Source organism: Gambusia affinis, linkage group LG23 (assembly GCF_019740435.1).
Source record: "Gambusia affinis linkage group LG23, SWU_Gaff_1.0, whole genome shotgun sequence".
NCBI classification, from domain to species: Eukaryota; Metazoa; Chordata; class Actinopteri; order Cyprinodontiformes; family Poeciliidae; genus Gambusia; species Gambusia affinis.
The window spans coordinates 7,739,868-7,763,187 of NC_057890.1; the positions used below are offsets into that span (position 1 = coordinate 7,739,868).

A 23,320-nucleotide genomic window follows, 5' to 3' on the forward strand; every position below is an offset into this window, starting at 1 on the left:
ACCATAATGAGTTGGAAGAACATCAAATCTTCATCTTAACTGCAAATTAATATTTTATATATTAACACAAACTGAATTATTTCCGCTCACGTACAATACAATAAAGATTTAAACAGTTTATATATATATATATATATATATATATATATATATATATATATATATATATATATATGCATTTTTCTCCTTTGCACATAAAGCTTGCCATGAAAAGAGAGAGTAAAACAAAATGAGATCTTCTTTTGCTTCATTAAATTTAAAGAGAGCATGGATTTCCTTTTTTAAATATTTAACTCCTAGAAATGAACAAGTTCTGGCACAGCAAAGCTGCTGCTCTTCACTTGACTAACTCACTATTAGACTAGAGTTGAGAAGTGAATAAATTAAATACATTTTGGGCTTTTTATTTTTAAAGAGGCTCAGTGAAGATCACAGAAATTAATTCCTTTAGAAAATCCTCTGTAGCGTATCGGCTGTATAAGAGTTAGTCAGCCTATTTCTATTTCTATATTAGCATTGGGTTTTATTAAGTAAGAAAATTGAGAAAATAAACAGAAAACTCTTGAAGTGTAGATGGTTATCCACTGATGTGGTATTGTGTTTTTGTATAAGACATAAACGAAGTTTGTTACTACAAACTAGAAATAGTTAGTTTATAGAATTGGAAACTAGAGATTTATGACAAATTGTCAGAAACGGGAAGAAAACCTAGTTATGCTCTCGCTACTAATGTTATTATTTTATAACTGTAGATGGAATTTTGCTTTAATACTGAAGCACTTGGTTGTACAAAAGCTTAGTACAAGTATCTAGTACTCAAATATATGTATTTATAGATCATTACATATTGAAATATTTATTTTACTAGTAGAAAAAATATTTTCAAAATGTAGTGTTAACAAATCCCTTAACCCTTTTGTCATGTAGTTTCTTGTTTCTTGAGCACATCATATTTCTGCCTTTACACTTTCATGTAGAAAAATGTTTGGAGAGTTCAAACCACACAACAAATGTCCAACACAGTACATTTGGGATTTTAATATACAGTTTTCAAGATAAAGTCTTTGATAAACAAAGGGACGATTTTTGGCTATATAAAAGCTATTTAGAAACAAGTGACTAGACTTGGGGACTACAGTGGTTGTGTGCTTACATTTTCAGGTATCAAATACAGACACATTTAGCTCAGAGTGAAGAAAGGACTCACAAAGTTCAGAGGAAACGTCTCACTGACTAACAAGATTCACTTCATCAATAATTTCAACCACATTACTACACACTGAGCCATTTATGAGCTATACTTTCAAGAATATGCAAAATAATAATAATCAGGTTCAGAAGCCAGATTACAAGTCAGTCCCATCAGTAAGCATTTATTAAATTACAAAAGAGTTTTAAATCTATTAATGTGAGAACTAACATTATGGGCTGTACTGTTGCTTTGCAGCAAGAAGGTCCTGGGTTCAAATCCCAGCCTAAAAACTTTGAGTATGGAGTTTCCTTATAGCTTCCATAAAAACTCCAATGTATTATGTGAGAAAACTGCACCACTATTTGAATTTATATACTAGTCCTCAGTAGTGGTGATTGTGAGAAGAGTTGCCACACAGATTTAGGGCATAGTGTTGCAGAGCTGCTTCATGTAGTGCACCCAGCACCAACCAGAGGCTACATCTACCTAGAGAGGCTACAAATTGTTGTGTAAAGTTTCTCTAAGAGTAGCAGAAGACTTAATATTTTTTTTACTAGTACAGTTCTAATGATGGAAATAAAAGTAAAGTGGCTTCTGATCTGAGAGTGACTCCCAGAGAAATAGTGCTGCAACCACAAGAGACAGAAAAAAGGTGTTTGGCAGTGCAGGATTGTATGCAATTTACAGTATACTGATGAACATCAAACCTGGGTCACCACAAAGTTCATGTACAGAACATTTTCTAAAATGCTTCCTGTGACAAATGTTTATACCCTTACAAAAAAATCCCATGAAAATCACATGTGGAAATGTGTGAATCACATGTGGAAATGTGTGATTCACATGTGGAAATGTGTGATTCACATGTGGAAATGTGTGATTCACATGTGGAAATGTGTGAATCACATGTGGAAATGTGTGATTCACATGTGGAAATGTGTGATTCACATGTGGAAATGTGTGAATCACATGTGGAAATGTGTGATTCACATGTGGAAATGTGTGAATCACATGTGGAAATGTGTGATTCACATGTGGAAATGTGTGAATCACATGTGGAAATGTGTGATTCACATGTGGAAATGTGTGAATCACATGTGATTTTACCACAAAATGTTCCAAAATCACATGTATTCATGTGATTTCACATGTGATTCACATCATTCACATGTAAAAATTTGTGTGAACCACATGTGATCACATGTGAAAGTCACATGTGATTTTCATGGGATTTTTAAAAAATATCTGCTTGGGTTTTAATAAGTAACATTGTGATTTTACCCTTATTTTGACCCAGGGATGATTCGTCGACTCAAGAAAAAGACTTACAGTACAAGACACATGTAAATGCCCTGTGAAAAGCTTCATTAGTTAATCTTAAAAGCTCAAGTAATGAAACTGCAAGGAGTATTTGAGGTCAACAAGTTTTCTGGCTACGTAAAATTTATGTTTTTGAAAGGGTACGTCTCACAAAAACAAGGTTATTTGTGATTGGTCGAGTACTTCTTGACAAGATATCTTATTAATTTCCACTTAAATGTAGCGACATTTTTGAGCTGTGCACATTATCATCTAGTTGTCGGTGGCAACATCTGCCAAAGCAGTGCTTGTCTCAATGCAATGAGATCCAACAACCCATCACAATCCCTCATCTCCACTCATAAGGTTTGAACTCTGTCTTCCAAGGTGTCAGTGGTCACCCTTAACAAGCAAGATTTATCAGACTACCTCCAACACACGTGGAACATCAGCTTGGGTGTTTTGTTTGTTCCAGAGTAACACAATCCACCAATCTGGCTGATTTGTGACAAATGCTGGTTGAAAATTGGGACGTTATCCCACACCAGTGTCTGACCAAGGATGTGTCAAATTGATGTCACTACCGAGGTCCCCATTTGTTACATGAAGAAATTATTAAACTGCTTTTAAATGTGTTGTGTCTAGTAACAAGACAATAACAAAATGCAATGTTTGGCATTGATGTACATGATTTGGCCAGTTTTTCATAGGTTAAATGTTTTACTTATAAATGTGGCACCATTTAAAGTGTAATTAACTTTAAAGTGAAATGAACAAACCTTCCTCTGTAATTACGCATTGTAACAAGAAAGAAATAAGCAACCAATCTAAAATATAAATCTACATACACCTGGCTAATCAAGCTATTTGGTGTTTGTGGTGCATATAAAGCACAGGTGATGTGGCCGAATCATTACTTAAAATAAAAAATAATTTAATAGTACTTCTATGTACGGAGCACAATGCTTACAGTACAGAAATATAAAATGAAATTATGGTAGAAAAAACATTTTGTATTTACATTTTACAGGCATTATTTATTGTATATTTACAATCCTTCCCTATTTTTCACATATTCACAATGTATTATTTTAACTCTAGATTATCTGTTTTATAAATTCTATTTATTGCCCTAATAATCCTAAAACCAATACTTAAATATCTTTTATTGTAAAAAAAAAATGCACCTGCTTGAGTATGCAATGTCTCAGTCTCAGAAAGAGACCTAATGAACACTACTAACTGTACTGTAGAATATTGTGACTCCAAATTAAGGTAAGCTCTTTTGAACATTGTGGGGAAACTATTTTTCAAGGTTTAAGGGAATTTATGACAAATAATTAACCTGTGTTTTTGATCCAAAACGACACACGCAGCTCGGTTACTTGTGGTTCCAAGTCAAACATATTGGTCTGCTGTTCACAGGGCGTTTATCATAAGAGCACCAAAGAAATTGTACAGTATATATACAACCCCCAAAGTGTAAGGCATGACACAATACAAGAGTATACAGCAAAGTCCCAAGTCGGTCATAGCTAAATGCTATAACTATTCCATTGATGTTCACTTTATTCAATTCAGTTTGAAGCATTTAGAATCCATACCATTTAGAATGGTATGGATTTAAAATGGTAAACCAAATTGATTTGAATTTGCAGGCTAAATTCAAATCAAATTAAATGTTTGTTTAAAATCATTCCAGTCCCTTAAGTTCTGTTTGTCTCCATTTTTTCAGTACTTTGAGACCAGCTCCAGTTCTTCTGGATCAGTCAGACATTTTTGTAAAACAGTCCTAAAAGTCGTTGTGTACATCCGAATTCTCCAGTACAGACACCTGTTTGTTTTTTGTTTTTTTTCCTGCAAACCATCAGAACCACTTTTTAAATAATTGTAAGCCTCATTCCCTTATGTGCACTGCTGTATCATAGAAACTGTACATTTGAACTGATTCAGTCTGTAAACACAGTTGTGTACTTGAGTAGGCAGTGTAGGCCTTTTAGAAGGACGATGTATCTGAGAGTTTGTACACAATGCACACAATAATTAATCTTTGTCTTGTTAATAAACAGCGGCACAAATTTTAGGAGATTAGGAATCATTTTCTTCCAGGTTGATGGTGACAGGGATTCTTTGTATATAAACATTATTTGACATTTGTGTTTACATTTTTTTAACAAACTGCCTTATTATTTATATTTATTGGCACCCCTGATAAAAAAGTAAAAACCCCTGCATCATATATTCACACAGAATTTAATGTTGACCTTAAATTATGACTTATGATAACAGCAGGAGAGTAAACCCACAGCACCCTAACAATTCCTGTAAATGTAACAGAAAAGCATTTTCGACATAAACCTAACTCTTTTCTATACAGAGTAGAGTATCACTGAACTTTTAAATAGCAATCCACAACTTCCTTTAAAGCTGAAGTATATAACTTTTACAAAAATATGTTGCTTACATTTTTGTTAAAACTGTCACCATGTTGTGACCGTATAATATGAGAGAGATAATGTTTGAAAAGATCGTGCTCCTTGAACTCTAGCCTGGACTACTACTACTGTCTGAAGAATTGAGTGTCCCCGGTCAAAAACAACCAACCAGTGCCAGGAGGAGTGTCTTAGTTCTGTCAATCATTCTTGTGTATGTGCTCATTAATGTGCTAATAATGGAGAATCAACTTTCCTTTCCAGAAAAACCGTTTATCCGCCGACATCGGTGACCATGGTAGGTATCCAAAGCATTCTTCAGGCTCTGTTGTGGTGAACCAGCTGTAGCTTAGCAGAGAAAATGGAGAGGTTGTGAGCAGTTTTAACAAGGGCAATTAACAGCGCTAAGACCCTCCTCTTGGCTCTGATTGGTTGTTTCTGACTGAGTGATGTACTTGTTCAGAAGACCACAGGGAGAAGGTAGAGGTAATAGATTTGTTTTCAGGCTATTAGTCTCATATTATACTATCACCACATAGAGATAGTTTTTAACAAAATTTTAAAAACAAAAACAAAACAGATTTTATAAAAGTTACATGCTGCTGCTTTAAAGACATTCCTGATCAAAATTTCAATACTGAGAAAAAAGTTATGGCTATTCACATTTCATAATCCCTGATCACAATCAGGTTATAAATTGAACTTTAAATGCGAAACAAGAGCAAGAGGAAAGATAAAAAAGGCATATGATTGAAAATAGTTTTGAAACTCAAAAGGCTGTGCATCAGCTCCCTTCCTGCATAAGTTAGTTCGATATGCAGGATGCTCAAGAAGAGCAATGTTGTTATCCTGGTAGAAGTCTTTTGTGAAAAGGGTGTTGTCAACTGCAGCACTGTCCAGTTGAAAGACCCAGTCATCATCACACAGACGAGGCCCCTCAGAAAGGAGAAATGCCCGCTTCAGCATCCCTGCATAGGCTTGACGACACTGCACAAACTGAAACTCCCCAGGCCTACTCCACTGGTTTTTATAGAAAACATCTCCAGTAGGATTTCTTTTCAGATGTTGTCTTATATTAAAGGGTTGCAATCTGTATCAGTAAATGCTATAATCTGATTTAGGAAGTCTGGGATCCTCTGTCTTATGATGCTTTAAAGTTTTGACTGAAGTGAAAGCCAAATTTGTGCACAGATTTGACCTTTTAAATTTATTGGTTTTAATGTTTGCATTTTCAACAATTTGCTAACTCTGTTTGGTTTCTTGCTCCTGATTCATCTGTTTGGATTTTGAAGTGCGACCTAAAGCCTGGTTATGATTAATCATTACTAAATGTGATTTTTTTTTTTTGTATTTTCTTTTCCAGTCTGAGGAGCTTGATCAAGTGCGAATGACATAGATGGCAATTTCTCCTAGAAACTTTTCAAGATGGGAAATGCAAGAAAACGTGATTCAAGTAGAGTAAGCTACAAAAATCTCCAAAGTTCTTTGTTTCAGAACTGAACTGTTGTTGAGTGTATGCAATTTGTAGGGGTATCAATCAATTTGGTGGGTGATGGAAATATGCTTCTAGGATAATTCCAGAACAACTGGGCCAGAAGGGTAAGGGGGTCATGCCAACTTCTCCTTACATTAGGGCACAAGTGCCCTATAGAGTGGAGGTTTGTGAGTTTTAAAGGTTTCAGGCAGGATTGCTAAAAATATGTATTGTCCTTGTTTGAATAGCACCCAAGGCTGTGAGTGTGAAAAATATTTTGTTTTTGTTAGCTGTTCTTGGAAAATAAAGGTTAGAGTTTTAAAAAATTGAGACTTGTGGGCCGTTGGCTAAAGGTGATTTTTATTTTTGGTGTCCAACCTCATTTGTGCGCTCATTTACAAAATGCGTGGAGACTAGATAAGGCAAAATCTCTCCTAGCCACGCACAAGAAACACAAGCCACAAACAGGCCAGTAAAATCGCCCTCCCTGAACAGGGCTGTCAGCTCAGCAGTTGGAGCCAGCAGGTGTGTAGTTACTCAGTTCCCTGCGGATAGTACTGAACGGCGACAGCTCCAGTTCAGTAGTACACTCATGCTCGTTATCATCACTGGCTGTGGCTGAAGAGGGTACGTGGTTACAGCAGCAACAACAGCAGCAGTCCAGGAATGCCCTCCCTAATGGACGACACAGCAGAAGCAGCAGCGCCGGTGTCACGGCAGCCCGACAGAACAGCAACAATTGAGAAAGAAGATGCAGGACGGACATGGTGTGCTCTGGAACACCAGCCGCCATGTACGCAGATACTATGTTGCATATGTTTTCGGGCACCACACATGCACCATACACGATTGCCAAAGCCACGACTGTGCAGTTCATCTGGCTCTCCAGCCTGATCTGCTTCTTATTGCTGCGAACGCTGGCCTGCTCAGCGTGCCGAATCTTACGTGCCGTCACCAGCGAGCACCCAATGGTGAAGAGAGTCGGGAGGCAGAAGTAGCAGCCAAAGCACCACCAAAGCCGAGCACCCTCATAGGTCAGGCCAAGCACATAGAGCATATCAGGAAGGGATGTGGATATCCTGATAATACAGCGTTCAACTGGGGGCTCGTCCGGGACCCCTGTATCGTCTGCTACAAGCTGTCGAATGAGAAGCTCTGGGAGGGCCAAAAGGAGGGCACCGATCCAGATGACTGCCAGCTTGGCTGTTGTAGATGTGCAGTTCTCAATCATCTCGTAGTACATCTGAACATTTGTGGCTGCACGGAAGCGGTCAATGCAGAGTGCGCAAAGGGTGAAGGTAGTCACACCCAAGGAGGCAACCTGAAAAGACAAAAATGCAGGTTTTGTATTAGAAATAATGTTTGAAGGTGAATTGAATGTCAAACCGTTAATCTTTAAAGCCATGTTGGGATAAACTTTAAATAAATGAAGAAACCCCATTAACCTTGTTCATCATAATTATGTATTACTTTGATGACTTACGCCAGTGTAATAAAATTAAGTTGTTGGCTGAAGTCTCAAAATGTGAACAAGTTTAAGTATAATTACAATTTCAGTAAAGCACTTAACATTATATAAAACATTTAATTTCCTAAAATAACTGGGTTTTATAAAATATTCCTTCACCATCTAACTGCAGAACAGGAGCCATCAGCTTGAAACAACTTCTGATGCACAAACGTGGGTCCTAAGTTCTAATTATCATAGCATGTTCAAGTATATCTAAGTGACAGATTTTAAAATAAATTAAATGAAGTACAAAAAGCTGCTAATGTTTCGTCACATTCAAAATCCCAGCTCTTTCAACTGCACAAGTTCCCTCAACATCTGTTGAATTAATTCATTAGCAGCTAAAGTGGGTCTGCATTTGTATCCTGAAATGAACCATTTCCTTTCAGCACCAAACTTATTCCAACCACTCTTGTTTGGCCTACCTTCTTTATTTTCTTTTTGTCTCACACTTGTGTCTCCTTTAATTTTTTTTATCATCTTACCATCTCAGAAACCTCTTTTCCTTTTTACAGAACCCTCCCTCCATCCTGCCTTTCATATCAAATTTAATTACAGCAGCCAGATTCCCAGATGGCCCTGGTGAGCCAAGGCTTTGGTGCTGTAAACACATCCTTCCTGGACAGATAGATGTACATGCTCTGCAAGATGTTCAGTGTAAGTAGGCCTCCTTCACACATCAAGACACACATGCACACACACACACACACACACCCTGACACCAAGGTCCTAACCAGGCTAATGAAGGGTAACCATACGGAACTCTGAGTAGTAAGTGGGAAAAAAAGCACTCAGGCTCCAGTGCTATCAACTCTTACTGCGATCAATGTGACCGCTGAACCCGACAATGTAATTACTTGTCAAGACCGTCTTGCAACTATTATGCTTGAAATATATAAATAGATGAATCAACGGTTTATGTTAGGCAGGTGTCTGAGAGCATTTTCCAAAACACCTCAAGATTGTCAAGGCGTTAAGCCATCTTTTAGGCTAGCTGCAGTCAAGACAAGTTTGAAAAGGTGCACTTTTCTGGACCAAACCACTGTAGAACAATGGGGATTTTCTTATTAAAAGGCTGACCTCCACAAGTTTTGTTTTCGCTTCCCACCGAATTATCAAATGGTTCCAAGTTAATTACCTATGTCGGTTTGATAGTGAACAAAATATGAGGTCTAGATCTGTTGCAGAATTTAAATTACCCTATATCTATTTGAGCAATGTTCACCTGAAACGTCATATGGGTCCACATTCAATTGTTGAGGAAAGACTGGACTTAGTTCAACTTTGAAACTCTGCTGAAAAAAGGCTATTATGCTTTGTGAAAATAATCTTTTCATAGCTTGAAAGGTTTACATTTGACATATTGGCTTCATTTAATGCATGTTAATATTCCACTTAAAGCACTCAATCCAGCTGAGTAGTTTTTCTGAAGCCGAAGGTCCTTGGATGAAATCACTCCGTAATACCTAAGAGGCAGTCTTTCTGCAGGCTGGTTAAATCCTCAAAAACCTTAAAAGCTTCTGTGCTTATTTATTATCATCTTTCAAATAACATTTTGCACATTATTAGAGCAATAGACATACGTCCCTTGAATCTGTGTAGCACCAGCAGTGAAGTGGTAGTGGCATTTTGGGTTTATTTAATTGGGAATACGTGGCAATAAATGTAATGCATTTGGAGGAAACAGAATATACTGTTTTATGATGTAGTCTTACCCCTATAAAAATGTATTTTCTCAGAAGCATCAAATCCAAGTGTTTTTTTTCTATGTCCTTCAGTGCAGCTTTTACTCTGTTCAAATACTACTGACTCTTCAGTCCAACAATGTAATTCACACATTTAGTGGTCAGTTAGGAAAACGGCAAATAATGTATATATAATTTGTTTTTCAAATATGATACAAAGTAAATGGCATGTGCATGTTGGCCTTTCTGACACCTAATGACAACCAGGAGCAAGTGGTTTTTCAAAGTTAATTTAATTTGGTCATAAATCCTCATATTTAATAAGAGCAGACTGCACCAAAGGTTAACAGCCATAACAAATGTAAATCAGGTGTACATGAAATCTTTCAACATATAACAAACACAATCAATTTAAAATCAGTTTTTGGTTAATCGTCATAATCCACCATAATACTTAGCTATGGTAGGGTCAGAATTTGCTGTAAAGCAAGGATCCGATTACTTTATATCAGTGTGTCAGGTTATTGTTGGTGGTATAGTGGTGTGGGAGACAGTTTTTGGCACATCAGTTGCACTATTAAATGCCACTGCCTGGCGTGCCGTGTTGGCGTAGGGGATGGTGCGACCCATGTTTGAAGTTTCTTGAGTCCTAAACGTGGCTGTCGCGGATTCGACTCCCGGACCCAACATTGTTTGCTGCATGTCTTCCCCCTTTCCTGTCAGTCTACTTTCATATAAGGGACAATAGAGCCCACAAAAGAGCCCCTGAAGGGGAAAAAAAATAAAAAATGCCATTGCCTACGTGGGCATTGTTGCTGGTAATGTTGATCCCTTTACGGACACTGTGTACCCAGCTACTTTCATTAGGTCACTACATTCAGTGTCGACCAGTTATGCCTTCTATATTTATAAAATACGTATTTATATTTTATATTTAAAAAATGTGGTATTTTTGATATCACATTTATCAAAAATTGTGATATCAAAAATAACAAAAAAAATGTATATCACAAAATATCAATATTATAAGCGATATTACTGCTTATTATCAAGCAATATTCTTATTGCTTAATTTTGGCACATATAATAAGCAATAGTTGCTTATTATTGCTTAATAATAAGCAATAATAAGCATTAACAATACTTATTAACAATCATAAGCATTAATTAATGCTAATTAATAAGCATTAATAATAATTATTATGAAGCAATAATAATTATTGCTTATTATTACGCAATAATTCAAATTGCTTAGTGTGACCCACTTCTGAGTCACAAATAACCATCCAGTATACGTGCACAGGTACTTGCACACGCTGAATATTTCATGGCCTGAGAACAGGTCTGGAATGGGTTTAAAGGCTTCCATGGAGGCTCGAGGCATCCAGCTTTGATCAAGTGCGTCAGACTGGAAAGCAAGGGAGAACAAGTATAGCTTTGTACTGGAGGGGAGATGAGGGAGTGAGATTGTCCAAGACTCACGGCTGGTGAGGTGTCGTAGCTGTTTGTTTGTGCAGGGACATATGCAAATGAGAGGTTGAGAAACAATAGGAAAAGAGAAGACAAGAGTAATTGACGAGGCAAACAAAGACAGAACCCCCCCCCCCACCCACATCTGTGAGTTATAGACAATGCAGAGAGACAGAAGGAGAGAAATAAATCATGACATCTACAGAATAATTAGCAATGTTAATCTGTCACTTGGTCCCAACAGGAGACCCTGTCATGTTCGCTTCACCTGCAGGTGAGGAAACAGGCCAGGTAGCCTCAAGACTTTAGTCCCATTATGTCTAACAATAATAACAAAACAGTTGGTGCGAAGGGATCACTTATTATTCAAGCAATCCATTTGAGAATAACTTTAAAACAATACTTATGGGTAAAAGGAAATATTTTAGTAATGGAAAAACCCTTTGATCGTGAGTACACATTTTTTATGTTTCAATTTTCTATTTGCACAGCAAGTGATTGTTCACCTGTGCTATTTTTAACAATTGCCCATTAACGCTTTTATTAAAGGACTTGATTTAAACTGAGTCTTAGCAAAAATTGGCTTAGCAAATGTGGACCACAGCCTGACTGCAGACACTGCCAGAGGTAATGGGTGCTCTCAGTTGATGTATGGGCTGACTTCAAAAACAATCCCCAGTTACAACCACAGTCTTTAAGTAATGGAGCAGGCAGAGAAGGGGTTATTTCACCTGCTGCACTTATTCAGAGTAGAGTATGACCCAGTGACTGCTCCAGCAGACTATGACTCCAATCACAAGCCCCAAGTCTTTGACAGCAGCCATCTATAAGTTTGGTTGGAAGAAAAACAGAAGTGTAAAATATAGGTAAACAAGCCTAACAATAAAGATATATCTAAGGCAGGAAGTCATCAGGCAGCTATGACATGCAGAGTCTCTTACATTGAACATGTTTTATACAACTTCAATAGTTACAATTACCAGATCCCTATATATCACATTTTATATAAATATTTCCATTATGTTATTTTCATCTTTTAGTCTCACTTCAGGCATCCTAGATGTCATAAGCTAGGGTTTGTGAAACAGTGATGTGTGTGTATATGCTCCTATGTGTATGCAGATAGGCAAAATGAGCCAGTGTGGGTACAGATTCTGTTTTTCATGAAAAGTCATCTCTTGCAACACTGATTGATTCTCTATCCTTCTCTGGAATGGAATAAAACATCGATCTTACATTTGAGCCTATCTATTCTATCCAGTTGACTAATTTGTCTTGCTAATTTAGGACTGTGCATCTCTGGTGGGTTGTTATTGAAAAGCGAAACCCCCTTCTACCACAGAAATGCTTTCGAGTGGAGGAAATGTCACTCTGACAATTCTATCATATGACAGTCTTCAAGCATTTGAGCTACATAAGAGAATGAATCACTGGTTACCACTGTGGTCTGCACACAACGGGCAACTGAGGCTACAATTCACATAAGATCAGAGATACCAGAGTATCAGATTAGAAAATTTGAATGTTGCCGTTTGTAACATTCAAATAGTAGAGTTAGATTTTTTTTCTAATCAGTATAAAAGCATCAATCTATCAGGGTGATGTTGACATTTTCTTGGCACGCTCAGTCCCAACTGAGCACCATTTTAGCGTCCGTGTTTTTGCTGATGTTGTTCATTCTACTAATACCTCTGAGTACCTTTCTACCGATGACTGCTTTCAGTAGTATAATAAACCATGTCACAAGTCCTCTCAAAACGGTTTCTCTAACATAACACTGACGTCCAGTGTCCGATAGAAATCAAGTTTCAATAAATTTTTAAATCATGTTTGGGGATGTGGTGGAACAGGAGATTTGCTTGATAGGACAAGCAAATCTGCAGGTGGCTCCTTAAGATACCTGCTGCCTAATGTAGCTTTGAAGTAGCCCTACCATACTAAGAATAGTGGGCAGCTTGATGACTCTGTGTGTTTCCTGACTGGAAGTTTTCTTTCTTGAAAGCCTCAAAAACATATTGGAATAACATCACCTTAATTACTCTATAGAGCTTGTGAAAACTTCAGTCTTTCTGAAACCTTATAAAAGTTTTAACCCAACAAAAAGTGTTTGGAGAACCACTTTTTCAAACCTTAGAATAACTTGATACAATGACTATTACAATCAGCTGGCAATTACAGTTTTTTTTTTACCTTCCCTTGTACATAGATTGGTTCAGTTGTTGTGGATGCATATTAATTATGTGAGTCAGAACATTTTGTATATGTCGCCTTTGAGATATGAAGGGTGTTTGTGCTGTTTACGAATGCGAGCCCAGAATGGATTTACGATTTAACTCCATTCTGTTAACTCGCTCTATAAATTGAGTTTTTATCGGGGGTTTTTTCAAGAGAACTGAAAAGAAAAAAAAAACTGATGGCAAATGGAGGAAATCAATACTGCTTTTGTGCAAGTAAACATACAAAGATCCATAGACTGACACATCAGTACCATAAGTGCTCCTTTCATTGAATTAAAAGCAACAATGCTGTATTTCATTGCTTTAGCTCCAGTACGCTACAGTTTGTTTGGAGCTATTTTTCCCAATACTTTCTCCTCCCATTAAGTTATGTCCTAACCTATGGCAGATTTTCTCTATACATCAGAAAAAATCACATTTCCCCCTCAGCATAAAGTGTCTACTGGAGGACTCCCATTCCAGGTCATTGATTTCTGCCTGGGAGTGTTGTGAGGTCTTGTGCTGCTGCAATGACATTACAGAATATGTTGAAATCTACAAAGACCTGCCATATGCTGATGCTTCAATGTTGACCTACTACTCCATAATGGCAATGATCTAATAAGTATTTCAGGCTTACATGGATAATTATCAGTTTGGTTAATTGCAGCCCACAGCAGACCCAAACTTTACTGCAAGCTGTTATCTGATCTTGTTACAACACAGAAACAGAGTATCTGCTCATCCATAGACAAAGAACTAACTGAATGAACCATCATGAATTATAGATAATGCAGAGCTGCTAATTATGTATATGAATAATTAAAACCATTAACCATCAGTCATGTTCTCATGGACTAGCTGAAATTGAATAGAGGCTGAGTGCCTTCATACATTGGGTGTATGTTTTATCTTAATCAGTACATATATTTAGTATCCTGTCTGTGTGTGGCCAAATGCTCTCTGATTGGCTTCAAGTGCGTTGATCTGTGTACCGTCCCCCTGAGGGATGTTTCTAATCACAGATAGCTGATGCAAAGAGAGCAGGGAGGGCGTCTGAGGGGAGAAAATCCTCTGGCAGTGGTCAGTGAGAAGGCTATCCCATCCATCTGGAGGATGAGCACACTCGACTGACATTGAGTTTGTGTGTTAGACTGTTTGTGTGCCTGTGTAAGATTAAAAGACATAAGGGAAGATTAATTCCATGAAGATGATTACCTGTCAGGGCCTAGCAAAAGTAATTTCATTCACTATGAAGTTATTCTTTAAACATAAAAGCATGAGGAATATTATAACAGCATCTGAGCTCTTTGTAGTGGCTTAATATACTGATTCATTACACAGTAACACCGTAAAATCTAACTTGTGATTTTGATTCAGTTGCTTCTAGTTTGTGTGCCGGTGCACATTGAAAGAAGTGACTGTCAAGGTGATGTATGTCCTGCCATTACTAACAATTTCAACACTGTATATGAATCTACCTCTGGCTGCCTGTGTGCTTCTAGGAGACCCTAACCACCTCTCTTTCTTCTCCTACACAAATCAATAGTTCCCTCTTTTTTCTTTACTCCTAGCTTTTACCATGCTCATGACTCTGGGACGGGTGCAAAGGACCGCTGAGCAGCACAAGCTGGAGGGGAAATGGGCTGCACAGATTAAAAGAAAATAAAAAATACTAGGGAGAATGACCAAATACAGCCTTGCGTGGAAAAGTCTATAATATGATGATTCATATGATTTTATTGAGAGGTATATTAGTAGAGGCGCTGAAAGTTCTTTCTAGATTTGTATTAGTCAGAAAATATATATCATTTTCCTTCTGTTTTGCAATTCTGCATCACATTGTGTTAATCTCTTATAAATACCCCCAAAATATATGGAAGCTGCTGGAAACTGTAAATTGCAAGGTGAATTCTTACTCCTAAAATTATGATCTAACCCAGCTGCTTATAATGTCTTCAAAATTCAAAAACACATCCAATTCCCTGAGCTATGATACTACAATAGCTATAATAGAGGAGCACAATACTAGATAATATTGTAATTGCAAAAATAATGAGAAATATTGCAACAACATTAGGGCGGAATAAGAACCTGTTTTCTTCGTTTCTCTCTTCCAACACTGTGACCTTCCGCATTCTGGACAATGTAATTTGTGACTGGCGTGAGGATCTACTGCTGCGATTGTTCAGTTGGCTAAATATTACATTACCATGTAAACTGGAAGTTCATACCACTTGGAAATACATTATTCTACTTTTATTAGATTCCAAACAGACCATTGCATTATGCACACAGTGAGATTGCAATTCTGACATAATTGCCATTTGCTGTGCAGCCCTAGTGGAAGATATGGCGACAGGTTAGCTACCCTTACTGCCGTAGCAGGAACGCTCCACAATGATCCATGTCATTTACAGTATTGTTTTAAAACAGAGTTGTTCCAGAATTTTGTGCAAAAACATTGAAATCCGTATTTAAACCAAAGCTCTCAACCCTCTCCTTAGTATCTGTCGCTACACAACCTTCATGATGAGGTACAGATGACAGCAGCCTCTTCACCAAAGATGTTCAGGATTTTTCTGCAAATGACATTTCTCTAAAACATATGGAGCTTCTTTTGTTTCATCTATTCAGCTCCACCTTTTACAACTGGGTCTGTCAGGAGCAGCTGGGAAGTGGAGGTGGGGCTGCAACTGAGGAAATAGACAACATGTGAGCACACTTAATCCTTTACATATAAGTGCACCACACAGCAAGATTAAAATGACTGAATTCTAAGATGAAAAATAGGGTCAAGAGAAGCTCAAGGCATTGCTTGGTCAATCAGACCAATAGACTCAGCACAATTAATCTGGTCTCAGCTCAAGATCAAAAGTAACCAATCATTAAAAGCTCACAAAGTGTTAGCATAATATCGCAAGCACCAGCAGATGCCTAAAGCAGTGAAACTGGAAGGCACGAGAGCATCAAACAAAACAAAAGAACATCAAGGTTTAAAGAATGTCACAAAGACTGCATTTTTTCTCCTTTATTTGTAGATAACATGTGAATAAAGGAAGGTAGGAGTTTGTCTTGTGAGCGGTAGATTGATGGTTCAAAACCCTGCCATGTACATTTCTGTTTGTGTACTGCAGTCAGAGAGGTGAGTAGGCTAAGCTAGTCAGATAAATGGCGTGAATGAGGAGAGAAAATATCGAAAAGGGAAAATCTGAAGCATTAAATCATTCCCATTGCTCTGACATGGAACTGTTGACCTCACAGGTTACGTCAAATCTTAGGCTGGAAACGTGTCGACTCCAAAAGTGGTGGTCTGCTGCAAACGTATCACCGTGTTTAGCATGTGAACTTGTAGCTCCACATAACATGTTTTTATGTTTTTAAGCTTTGCAAAACCATAACACAAATAACCAACTCTTAACACAAAAAGTCTTTTTGTTCCTAATATTATGAACATGGTTAACTGTTGTAGTTGTTTTTTGTTAAACTTTTAATACTTTAAACAAACTAACCAGGAATAAACGGTGAGTCACCGGAAACAACTAATGGTTAAGTTGTAAATTGTGAAATTCTTGGTAATTTTAATTTTCTTTTTAAACGTTGGGCTGCAACTGCAGCTGTGTGTGCATCAGGTGATCCATTTTGCCAGACCATCACTTTTTGTCACCATAACAGCAATTGTGCAGTTGTGGCTGGTTTTAATATATTTTTAATAGAAATCATGACCAATTCTAACATTGTCTATAATATTGCTAAAAATATTCCCTTTGCTAGGTACAAAATCCAAAATTCTTTATAATTTAAATGGCTTGAATATAATGAAATGCTTACCTTGAGACATTTATAATATGCTTAGTCCTTAAAATGTTTGCATTTTAGTTTTTATTTCTGTTCATTCATTTGTTTTATCTTGATGTTTTTAAATTTTAAATGCCAGCTTATGTTGAAGCACTTCAATCACTTTCTTAACAAGTTACAACTGTTTGTATAATTCAGCTTCAAATAAGGAGCTTATGTTTACGATATTGTAGGTCATTTGCAAGCCATAGGCTAACGACATTTATGCACGGTGATTTAAAAAGAAATAAGCCAGTAAAACTGTGATGTTAAATGCAAAAATTTGGGTGCACTTAGCTTGGTCATTGCCTTCCTGTGCTATTCCACTCAATTCAAATCTCACTTGCAGCTCAGGCTGGAAGTGACATTTATTAAGTGACTGTGGCCACTTAATAAATGAATCAACATGTACTTTGATGCATTTCTCTGGACTTTAAGAAATTGTATAGTCTCTGGAATATTTTAATTTGATGCATAAATCAAATTATGCATTAATTTCCAATTATATCTTGCAATTATTACCATATTGCAAGTTTTGTAAATCTTTCAAGTTCATTTTCTGTCGGGCTAAGAACTGCTAAAATTGAAGTTGTAGCACATTCTGATTGTAATAGAATGTGTAATAGACTCTTTGGAGAGAGTCAAAATTTGAGTTATCAGGTCAAGTTGTTAAGAAAACCAAAAGGTATCGGCCAGGAAAAGCCCTAAGGGTACATCTCTACTTTTAAACTAAAAAGGACTTAAAGTTTTAAATCATTTACTGATAGGCCAATATTTTTAGTTAACTTTTTTTGAATAACTTTTCTTCACTTCCATAACACTCGCACTTATTTTACTTAATTTTTTTTTTCTTGGCCTTTTGCTACTGATCTCTTTCCCATAGATGCCGATTGCAAAAACTTCAATTATTGCCGATTAGTTTTGGCTCAGTTATCAGTTTCAAGCGTAACAGCCAAGATGTGTTTTCTGAAAAAAGTAGCCTCGAAGCATACCGCAGTTAATGCAAAAATGGCTGTTTCCCAAATTTTTGATTTTGTTCAGTTTTCCTACAATTTTACAGCTGTTTGCTTGCACCTCACAGCAGAAGATTGCTTTCTCTTTGAGGCTGAAAAAATTCCACCCTCCACTGAACGCTGAATAAAATAAGGAACCTCCACTCTCGGCAGAGGCTCAAGCAGTCTACATATTTCAGATTTCATATAGACATGCTTGGTGCTTGTGTCTATGGTTACACATGTCTTCTCTCCAAATGTCGTTGCCGACATTAGTAACTTTGTTTTGTTAGGAGAAGAATGAAGTCACTCCCCCTGAAGATAATAGCTTTAGGTTATATTAGTCTATTTTTACACATGCATGCACACACACCCTAATAAACCGGAATCTGACCCTGTGTATGTCCCGTGATGATTTTGTCTTCCCATAAAATAAAAAGGGTGGAGACAAATAAGCTCCTTTCTTCTACAAACACATAGGCCTATCACAATAATAAATTTTGCTGAGCGATTAATTGTCTTAAAAATTATTGCCATAAACAATAATATTGTTAGAAGACCTTTTTACACTGATTTAATGGAAATGATGATTTCCTGCCAAAGATAGATACACTTTACTTTCAAAAGAACACTTAACACTGGAACTGATAAACAAAACAACCAAAAACAAAAATAAAATGGATTCCCAGTCTCCATTAACAAAAATGTACTTGAATAAAAATACCAAAGTGTAAATAAATACTGCATTCAACCAAAAGAGTCCAGATTATGAAGTTTGTATACTATATTGCCCTTCAGTAATCATTAGACTCAAATAGAGAAGATGGGCATATCGACTACCTGATGCAATAGTTCAGACTACACGTTAGTTCACACCTACATTTTCTCCTTATGACAATCTTAGAACATTGATCATTCTAAGATTGTCGCTTGTGATCATCCTGTAGTGTGTGGTGTGTTATGGTAGATTGTTGTGGCTCTCCGATCTAAATCAGGGGTTTTCCCCGACTGGGAGCGTTAGCAGCTTGTTGAATGTGACAGGTAGCCAATCAGAAAGCGTGGATTCTCCTCCATGCTTTTTGAGGGGAATGTGGAAACATTATTGTTTACAAAACATTTCGTACAAAGAATATAGAAATGACGAGGGGAGGAGTTGGAGCGAAATTGCAACCGCAGTTGATGAACCCGGTAACTTTTCAGCTGTTCTTCGTTAACGTGACATAAATAGGTTATAATGATTTTCATTCAGTCAGGACGTTACACTGACACTAGAGCCACATGCGTTGCAGGTAGACTGTAGTAAAGCATTGATTAATGCCTGGTTTTAAAATGAGTTAACTGGACTTGTAGCCATTCTTGTGCCCATTGTTGGACAGGACACGGCACGATCAAACCCGATCGAACCGTTATACCTAGGATTTCTGTCGGCTAAATCTCTCAGGTTTTGAAAATGGGCAGACAAATGACCGACAGCTCTAAGATCGTGTAGTGTGCGCTGGGCATTACACTAAGGAAATGAGGAAGGGAGGGTCAGTGGAGAGCACCGGAGTTGAGCCTTTTTTCATTTAGCGTCATCAACAGAAAGAGAAAAAGGCTGGAAGAGACGATAACGGCGATGATGTCGATAGTTTTAAATTATCATATGATTAATTGGTTTATTATTTATCATGACAGGCCTACAGACACAAGTACTGCATTAAACAGACTGTCCTGGAAGCGTGTCAGGTTATTGAAAGACAATGCAGTCATAGTATCAGTCTCTTATCTAACAATAATTAAAACATATGTAATACCAAAGGGTTTGCTGAAGCAGACCAAATCCCAGTAAGTACTTATTAATATTGCATAGTCAAAATTTTTTAAAAAATAAATCTCTGCATATTAAATGATGAGCAACAGCAAAATGGCAATAAATTATATTGTAAATTTGATGTCTAGAGCACAGATTCTCAAACTTTTTTGCATCAGTAAATGCTAGGCTCTCAAAGTACAAGTATGCTGACAAACATTTTTAAACACGTCTTTATAATTACAACTACTTTTTCAGTTCTTCAAGCCTGGTAGTACCTCAAAAGGGTTGTGACTAAAGTGTAATTTTAACCTCTTATCCATTCCCAAACCTGTATTTATGTATGTTTGGGTCCTATTCAGCCATAATGTGTTCATCTTTTAAATGAGTTTCAAGCCTTTGTCCCAACTTTCAAATGATGGGAGCTATTAAAAATAAGGTTTGGCCCTCCGGGAAGAAAGCACCTGGTTTGTACAAAAGGCATTAAATTTGACACTGGTGTAACTGGAGGAGGTGAGCTCACAAAGGACATGTAAAAAACAGTAAACAGCTCACCTGAAGCATCTCTCTAGTTTGTAGATGGAGAGCATTTAAATCTTTGGAGCCCTCCATAACTTATATGAACATGCAAAGCAAGACGGAACACTCTGAAAGACCAAATTTCTGATTTGTTACTTTAGAAATGTGATGTCAATTAGAAATGACACTGATTGCCTCTTAACTCAATAAAACCACCAATAAATAAATAAAAATCAACAGAATACCTCCACGTATGGCACCACTCTGCAGGTAAACTCCCCCAACAGCCATGACCTGGTGAGCTCATGGAAAACCACCATGGGGAGGCAGAAGAAGATGAGCACAAAATCCCACACGGCCAGGTTGGCCAACAGGGAGTTGGAGATGCTTTTCATGTAGTAGTTCTGGCACACGATGCACAGGATAGCGATGTTGCCCGCTATGCCCACCAGGAAAATTACGCCGGATACGCATGTGATCGCGTATGCGCCAAAAGTTTCGGTCGTCACTGGGTAGAACGGGTTCTTGATCTCGTCTCCAAAATTCGGGGAGCCAGGAGGGGTGATCGGTGTGGCATCCCACGGGTTCTCCTCCCTGAAGGTGAAAAACTCTGGCCTCCTGGTGAATATGTCAAACGGGAGGTCGGTGGAGGTGAGAGCCACCGGTTTGGGGACGGGTTCCCACGGAGGCATAACCACAGCGCTTCTGTTCTGCTTGTTTCTCCACCTCTTTCCTGCCTTTGAGCCTCTCTGGTGCTTGTCCCCCTCCTCCGACACCCCTCCTCCGTCGTCCCGAGCCATTGAAGGAAGCTTAGCCGCATTGTAGTGTCCACCTGCTGGCGTCCCTGCACCATTCAACTTTATCCTCTTATTATGGTGGCGCGTCGCGTCCCAGTGGGACAACCCGCTAGGATCCTCCACGGGTGTCACGCTCCTATTGAAGTCGCGTTTAGCGTGTCCGGCTCGCCTCGTTTCCCCCGCTGCCGCCCTCTTCCACGGTCGAGTGGAGTTAAGGGTCGCACCTGTAGCGTATCCCGGGAAGAGCGCGCGGTCTCGGGCTTTGTTTTGGCGGCTCTCCCGGGGCGGACCGTGGAAAGTCCTCCCAGAGTAGCCGCCGTTGTTACTGTCGTCTTGGCTCCCAGCTTCTGCATTACTGTTTTTCAGGGATAACAACACATGTGCATGGGCGAGTATTATAACTAACGTCCAAGGCTGCAGAACCTGCATGATCCAGGAGTTATATCACCGAGCGCAGCTTTAGTCCATCCTCATGATGAGCTGCGTCTGCAAACCCCGCTGCAAAAATATCCCAAAAGCGCCGTGTCTCCGTCAGCTTTCAAAGAGTTGAGATTTTCGGATCCAGAAGGGAGTCAGCAAATATTGCAGAATGATGCATTTCCAAGCCCACGCTCCACAACATTTATTTTCCAGTTGTGCTTCTATCTGAGTGTTAGTTCACTGGGTTGGGTCGGCAGCAGTAGCAGCAGCAGCGGCAATGCGGTGCAGGCAGTGTGTAAAGCCCGCTAGACTGTGATGCGCTGGAGAGGAGGGAGAGTGAAACAAGAGGAAAAGAGAGAGGGGGGAGCGGTTGATGCGCTCTCCTTATCTTGCTTCCTTCGTTTTCTGTCCTGGTATAGGACTGTGCGCTGCAGGAAAATGGACTCCCCTGGCGGCTAACCCCGATCTGTCATCCCTCATCCATCATGGAGCATCCAGCAGCCCCGGAGCACACTACGGCTGTTGCCTCCTCCCCTCCGGCAGAGAGGACCATGCCACGCCCGGCAAGACGTGCTAATAAATACATTACCCGGTCTTTTATTTTTTTATTTTTTTTATTTTTTTTTACGGTAGTCTCTTTTACGCACAGGCGGCACTGTGACACAAATTGAGCACGATTTAGGTACAGAGCATTAATTTTTGGCGGAACAAATGCAGCGAGTGAACTTAATGAAATGCATTTGAACCCCTCCATCTTTAACATTTTGTCATGTTCCAACTTCAAACGTCAATGCATTTTGTTGAGATTTTATTCGATAGACTTACACAAGGTGGTGCATAATTAGCAATAAAAATAAGTAAGATGAGACATGATTTCCCTCCCCTTCAGTCCAACACTCATTTTATCTGAGTGTTGCAGTAAATTTTCTACTGTATAAATTGATCATTTGAAAGCCATGCATCTTTTTCTTGCACTTCCTAATCATTCTTCCAGTTGGAAAACCCCAGAAGTTTGGTTGTAATTTGAAAAGATCTGAAAAACTCGAGCGGTATAAAAACTTTTTGAGAGGCATTATACCTCCTAATTTTATGGCCTTTAACTCCCTTACTTTGTCTCTTACTTTTGTCTCCACATCCTCAAAATGACTTGCTTTGAGCAAAATCTTTACCAAAAGTGATCTTAATTTGTTGTCTGAGCTAATCCCACTCAACTCCAGGCAATATTGACGTTGACTGTGGAGATTTCTGCTTCCAGCATCAGTAACTGGATGGGTCATATTGTACCTGAAACCAATCAATAGCCTTATCACAGTTTTTCTGAAACCATTAATCCTTTGGTGAGAGACTTTCAGAAATACCCCTGAATAGGATCCAAGAGGGTAAGCCTAAAAATGTGAGAAGAAACATTTTTAGATGGTAACCAATATTGGTAACAATATCTCGTTTCCTCATCCTCACAGTGGAATACCATGAAGGTTATCTAAAAATAGATTCTTTGAGTTTGTCTTGTAGTGTCAGTTTCAGATGATCAGGAAAGCTGTGACTCATTTTAGTAACTGAAAACTGAAGATTGAGCGATTTAATTCCCATATGAGACACGGATTCAAAACTAGCCTTTGAATGGAACCCACGCTGGGTTTCATGGAGAAAACTACAAAAAATCCTGTCTAAAATGAAGTAATATGCTA

General features: G+C 38.3%; 1 protein-coding gene and 1 long non-coding RNA gene across 2 annotated transcripts in view; one reads left to right on the top strand and one right to left on the bottom strand.

Moving 5' to 3' along the window:
* LOC122826752 overlaps positions 1-6,366 on the top strand; it is a 33,383-nt gene extending 27,017 nt beyond the window's left edge. Inside the window, exon 3 of the long non-coding RNA XR_006369863.1 lies at positions 6,287-6,366. This is a non-coding gene — a long non-coding RNA (uncharacterized LOC122826752). The remainder of the gene's footprint in view (positions 1-6,286) is intronic.
* On the bottom strand, positions 2,328-22,165 carry gpr37b (G protein-coupled receptor 37b). The gene is made up of 2 exons (XM_044108982.1): positions 20,661-22,165; positions 2,328-7,718 (listed from the first exon to the last, which is right to left on the bottom strand). Exons 1-2 carry the CDS (start codon positions 21,639-21,641, stop codon positions 6,903-6,905), a joined length of 1,797 nt encoding a protein of 598 aa, XP_043964917.1. The 5' UTR covers positions 21,642-22,165; the 3' UTR covers positions 2,328-6,902.
* Positions 22,166-23,320: the final 1,155 nt, after the last annotated feature.

What these genes read in the sequence shown, in the direction of transcription:
- gpr37b (XM_044108982.1), bottom strand. Translation starts at nt 21,641, where the DNA reads ATGCAGGTTCTGCAGCCTTGGACGTTAGTTATAATACTCGCCCATGCA. An exon ending in GAGTGGTGCCATACGTGGAG is followed by an intron (nt 7,719 to 20,660) that starts GTATTCTGTTGA and finishes TTGTCTTTTCAG; the next exon opens with GTTGCCTCCTTGGGTGTGAC.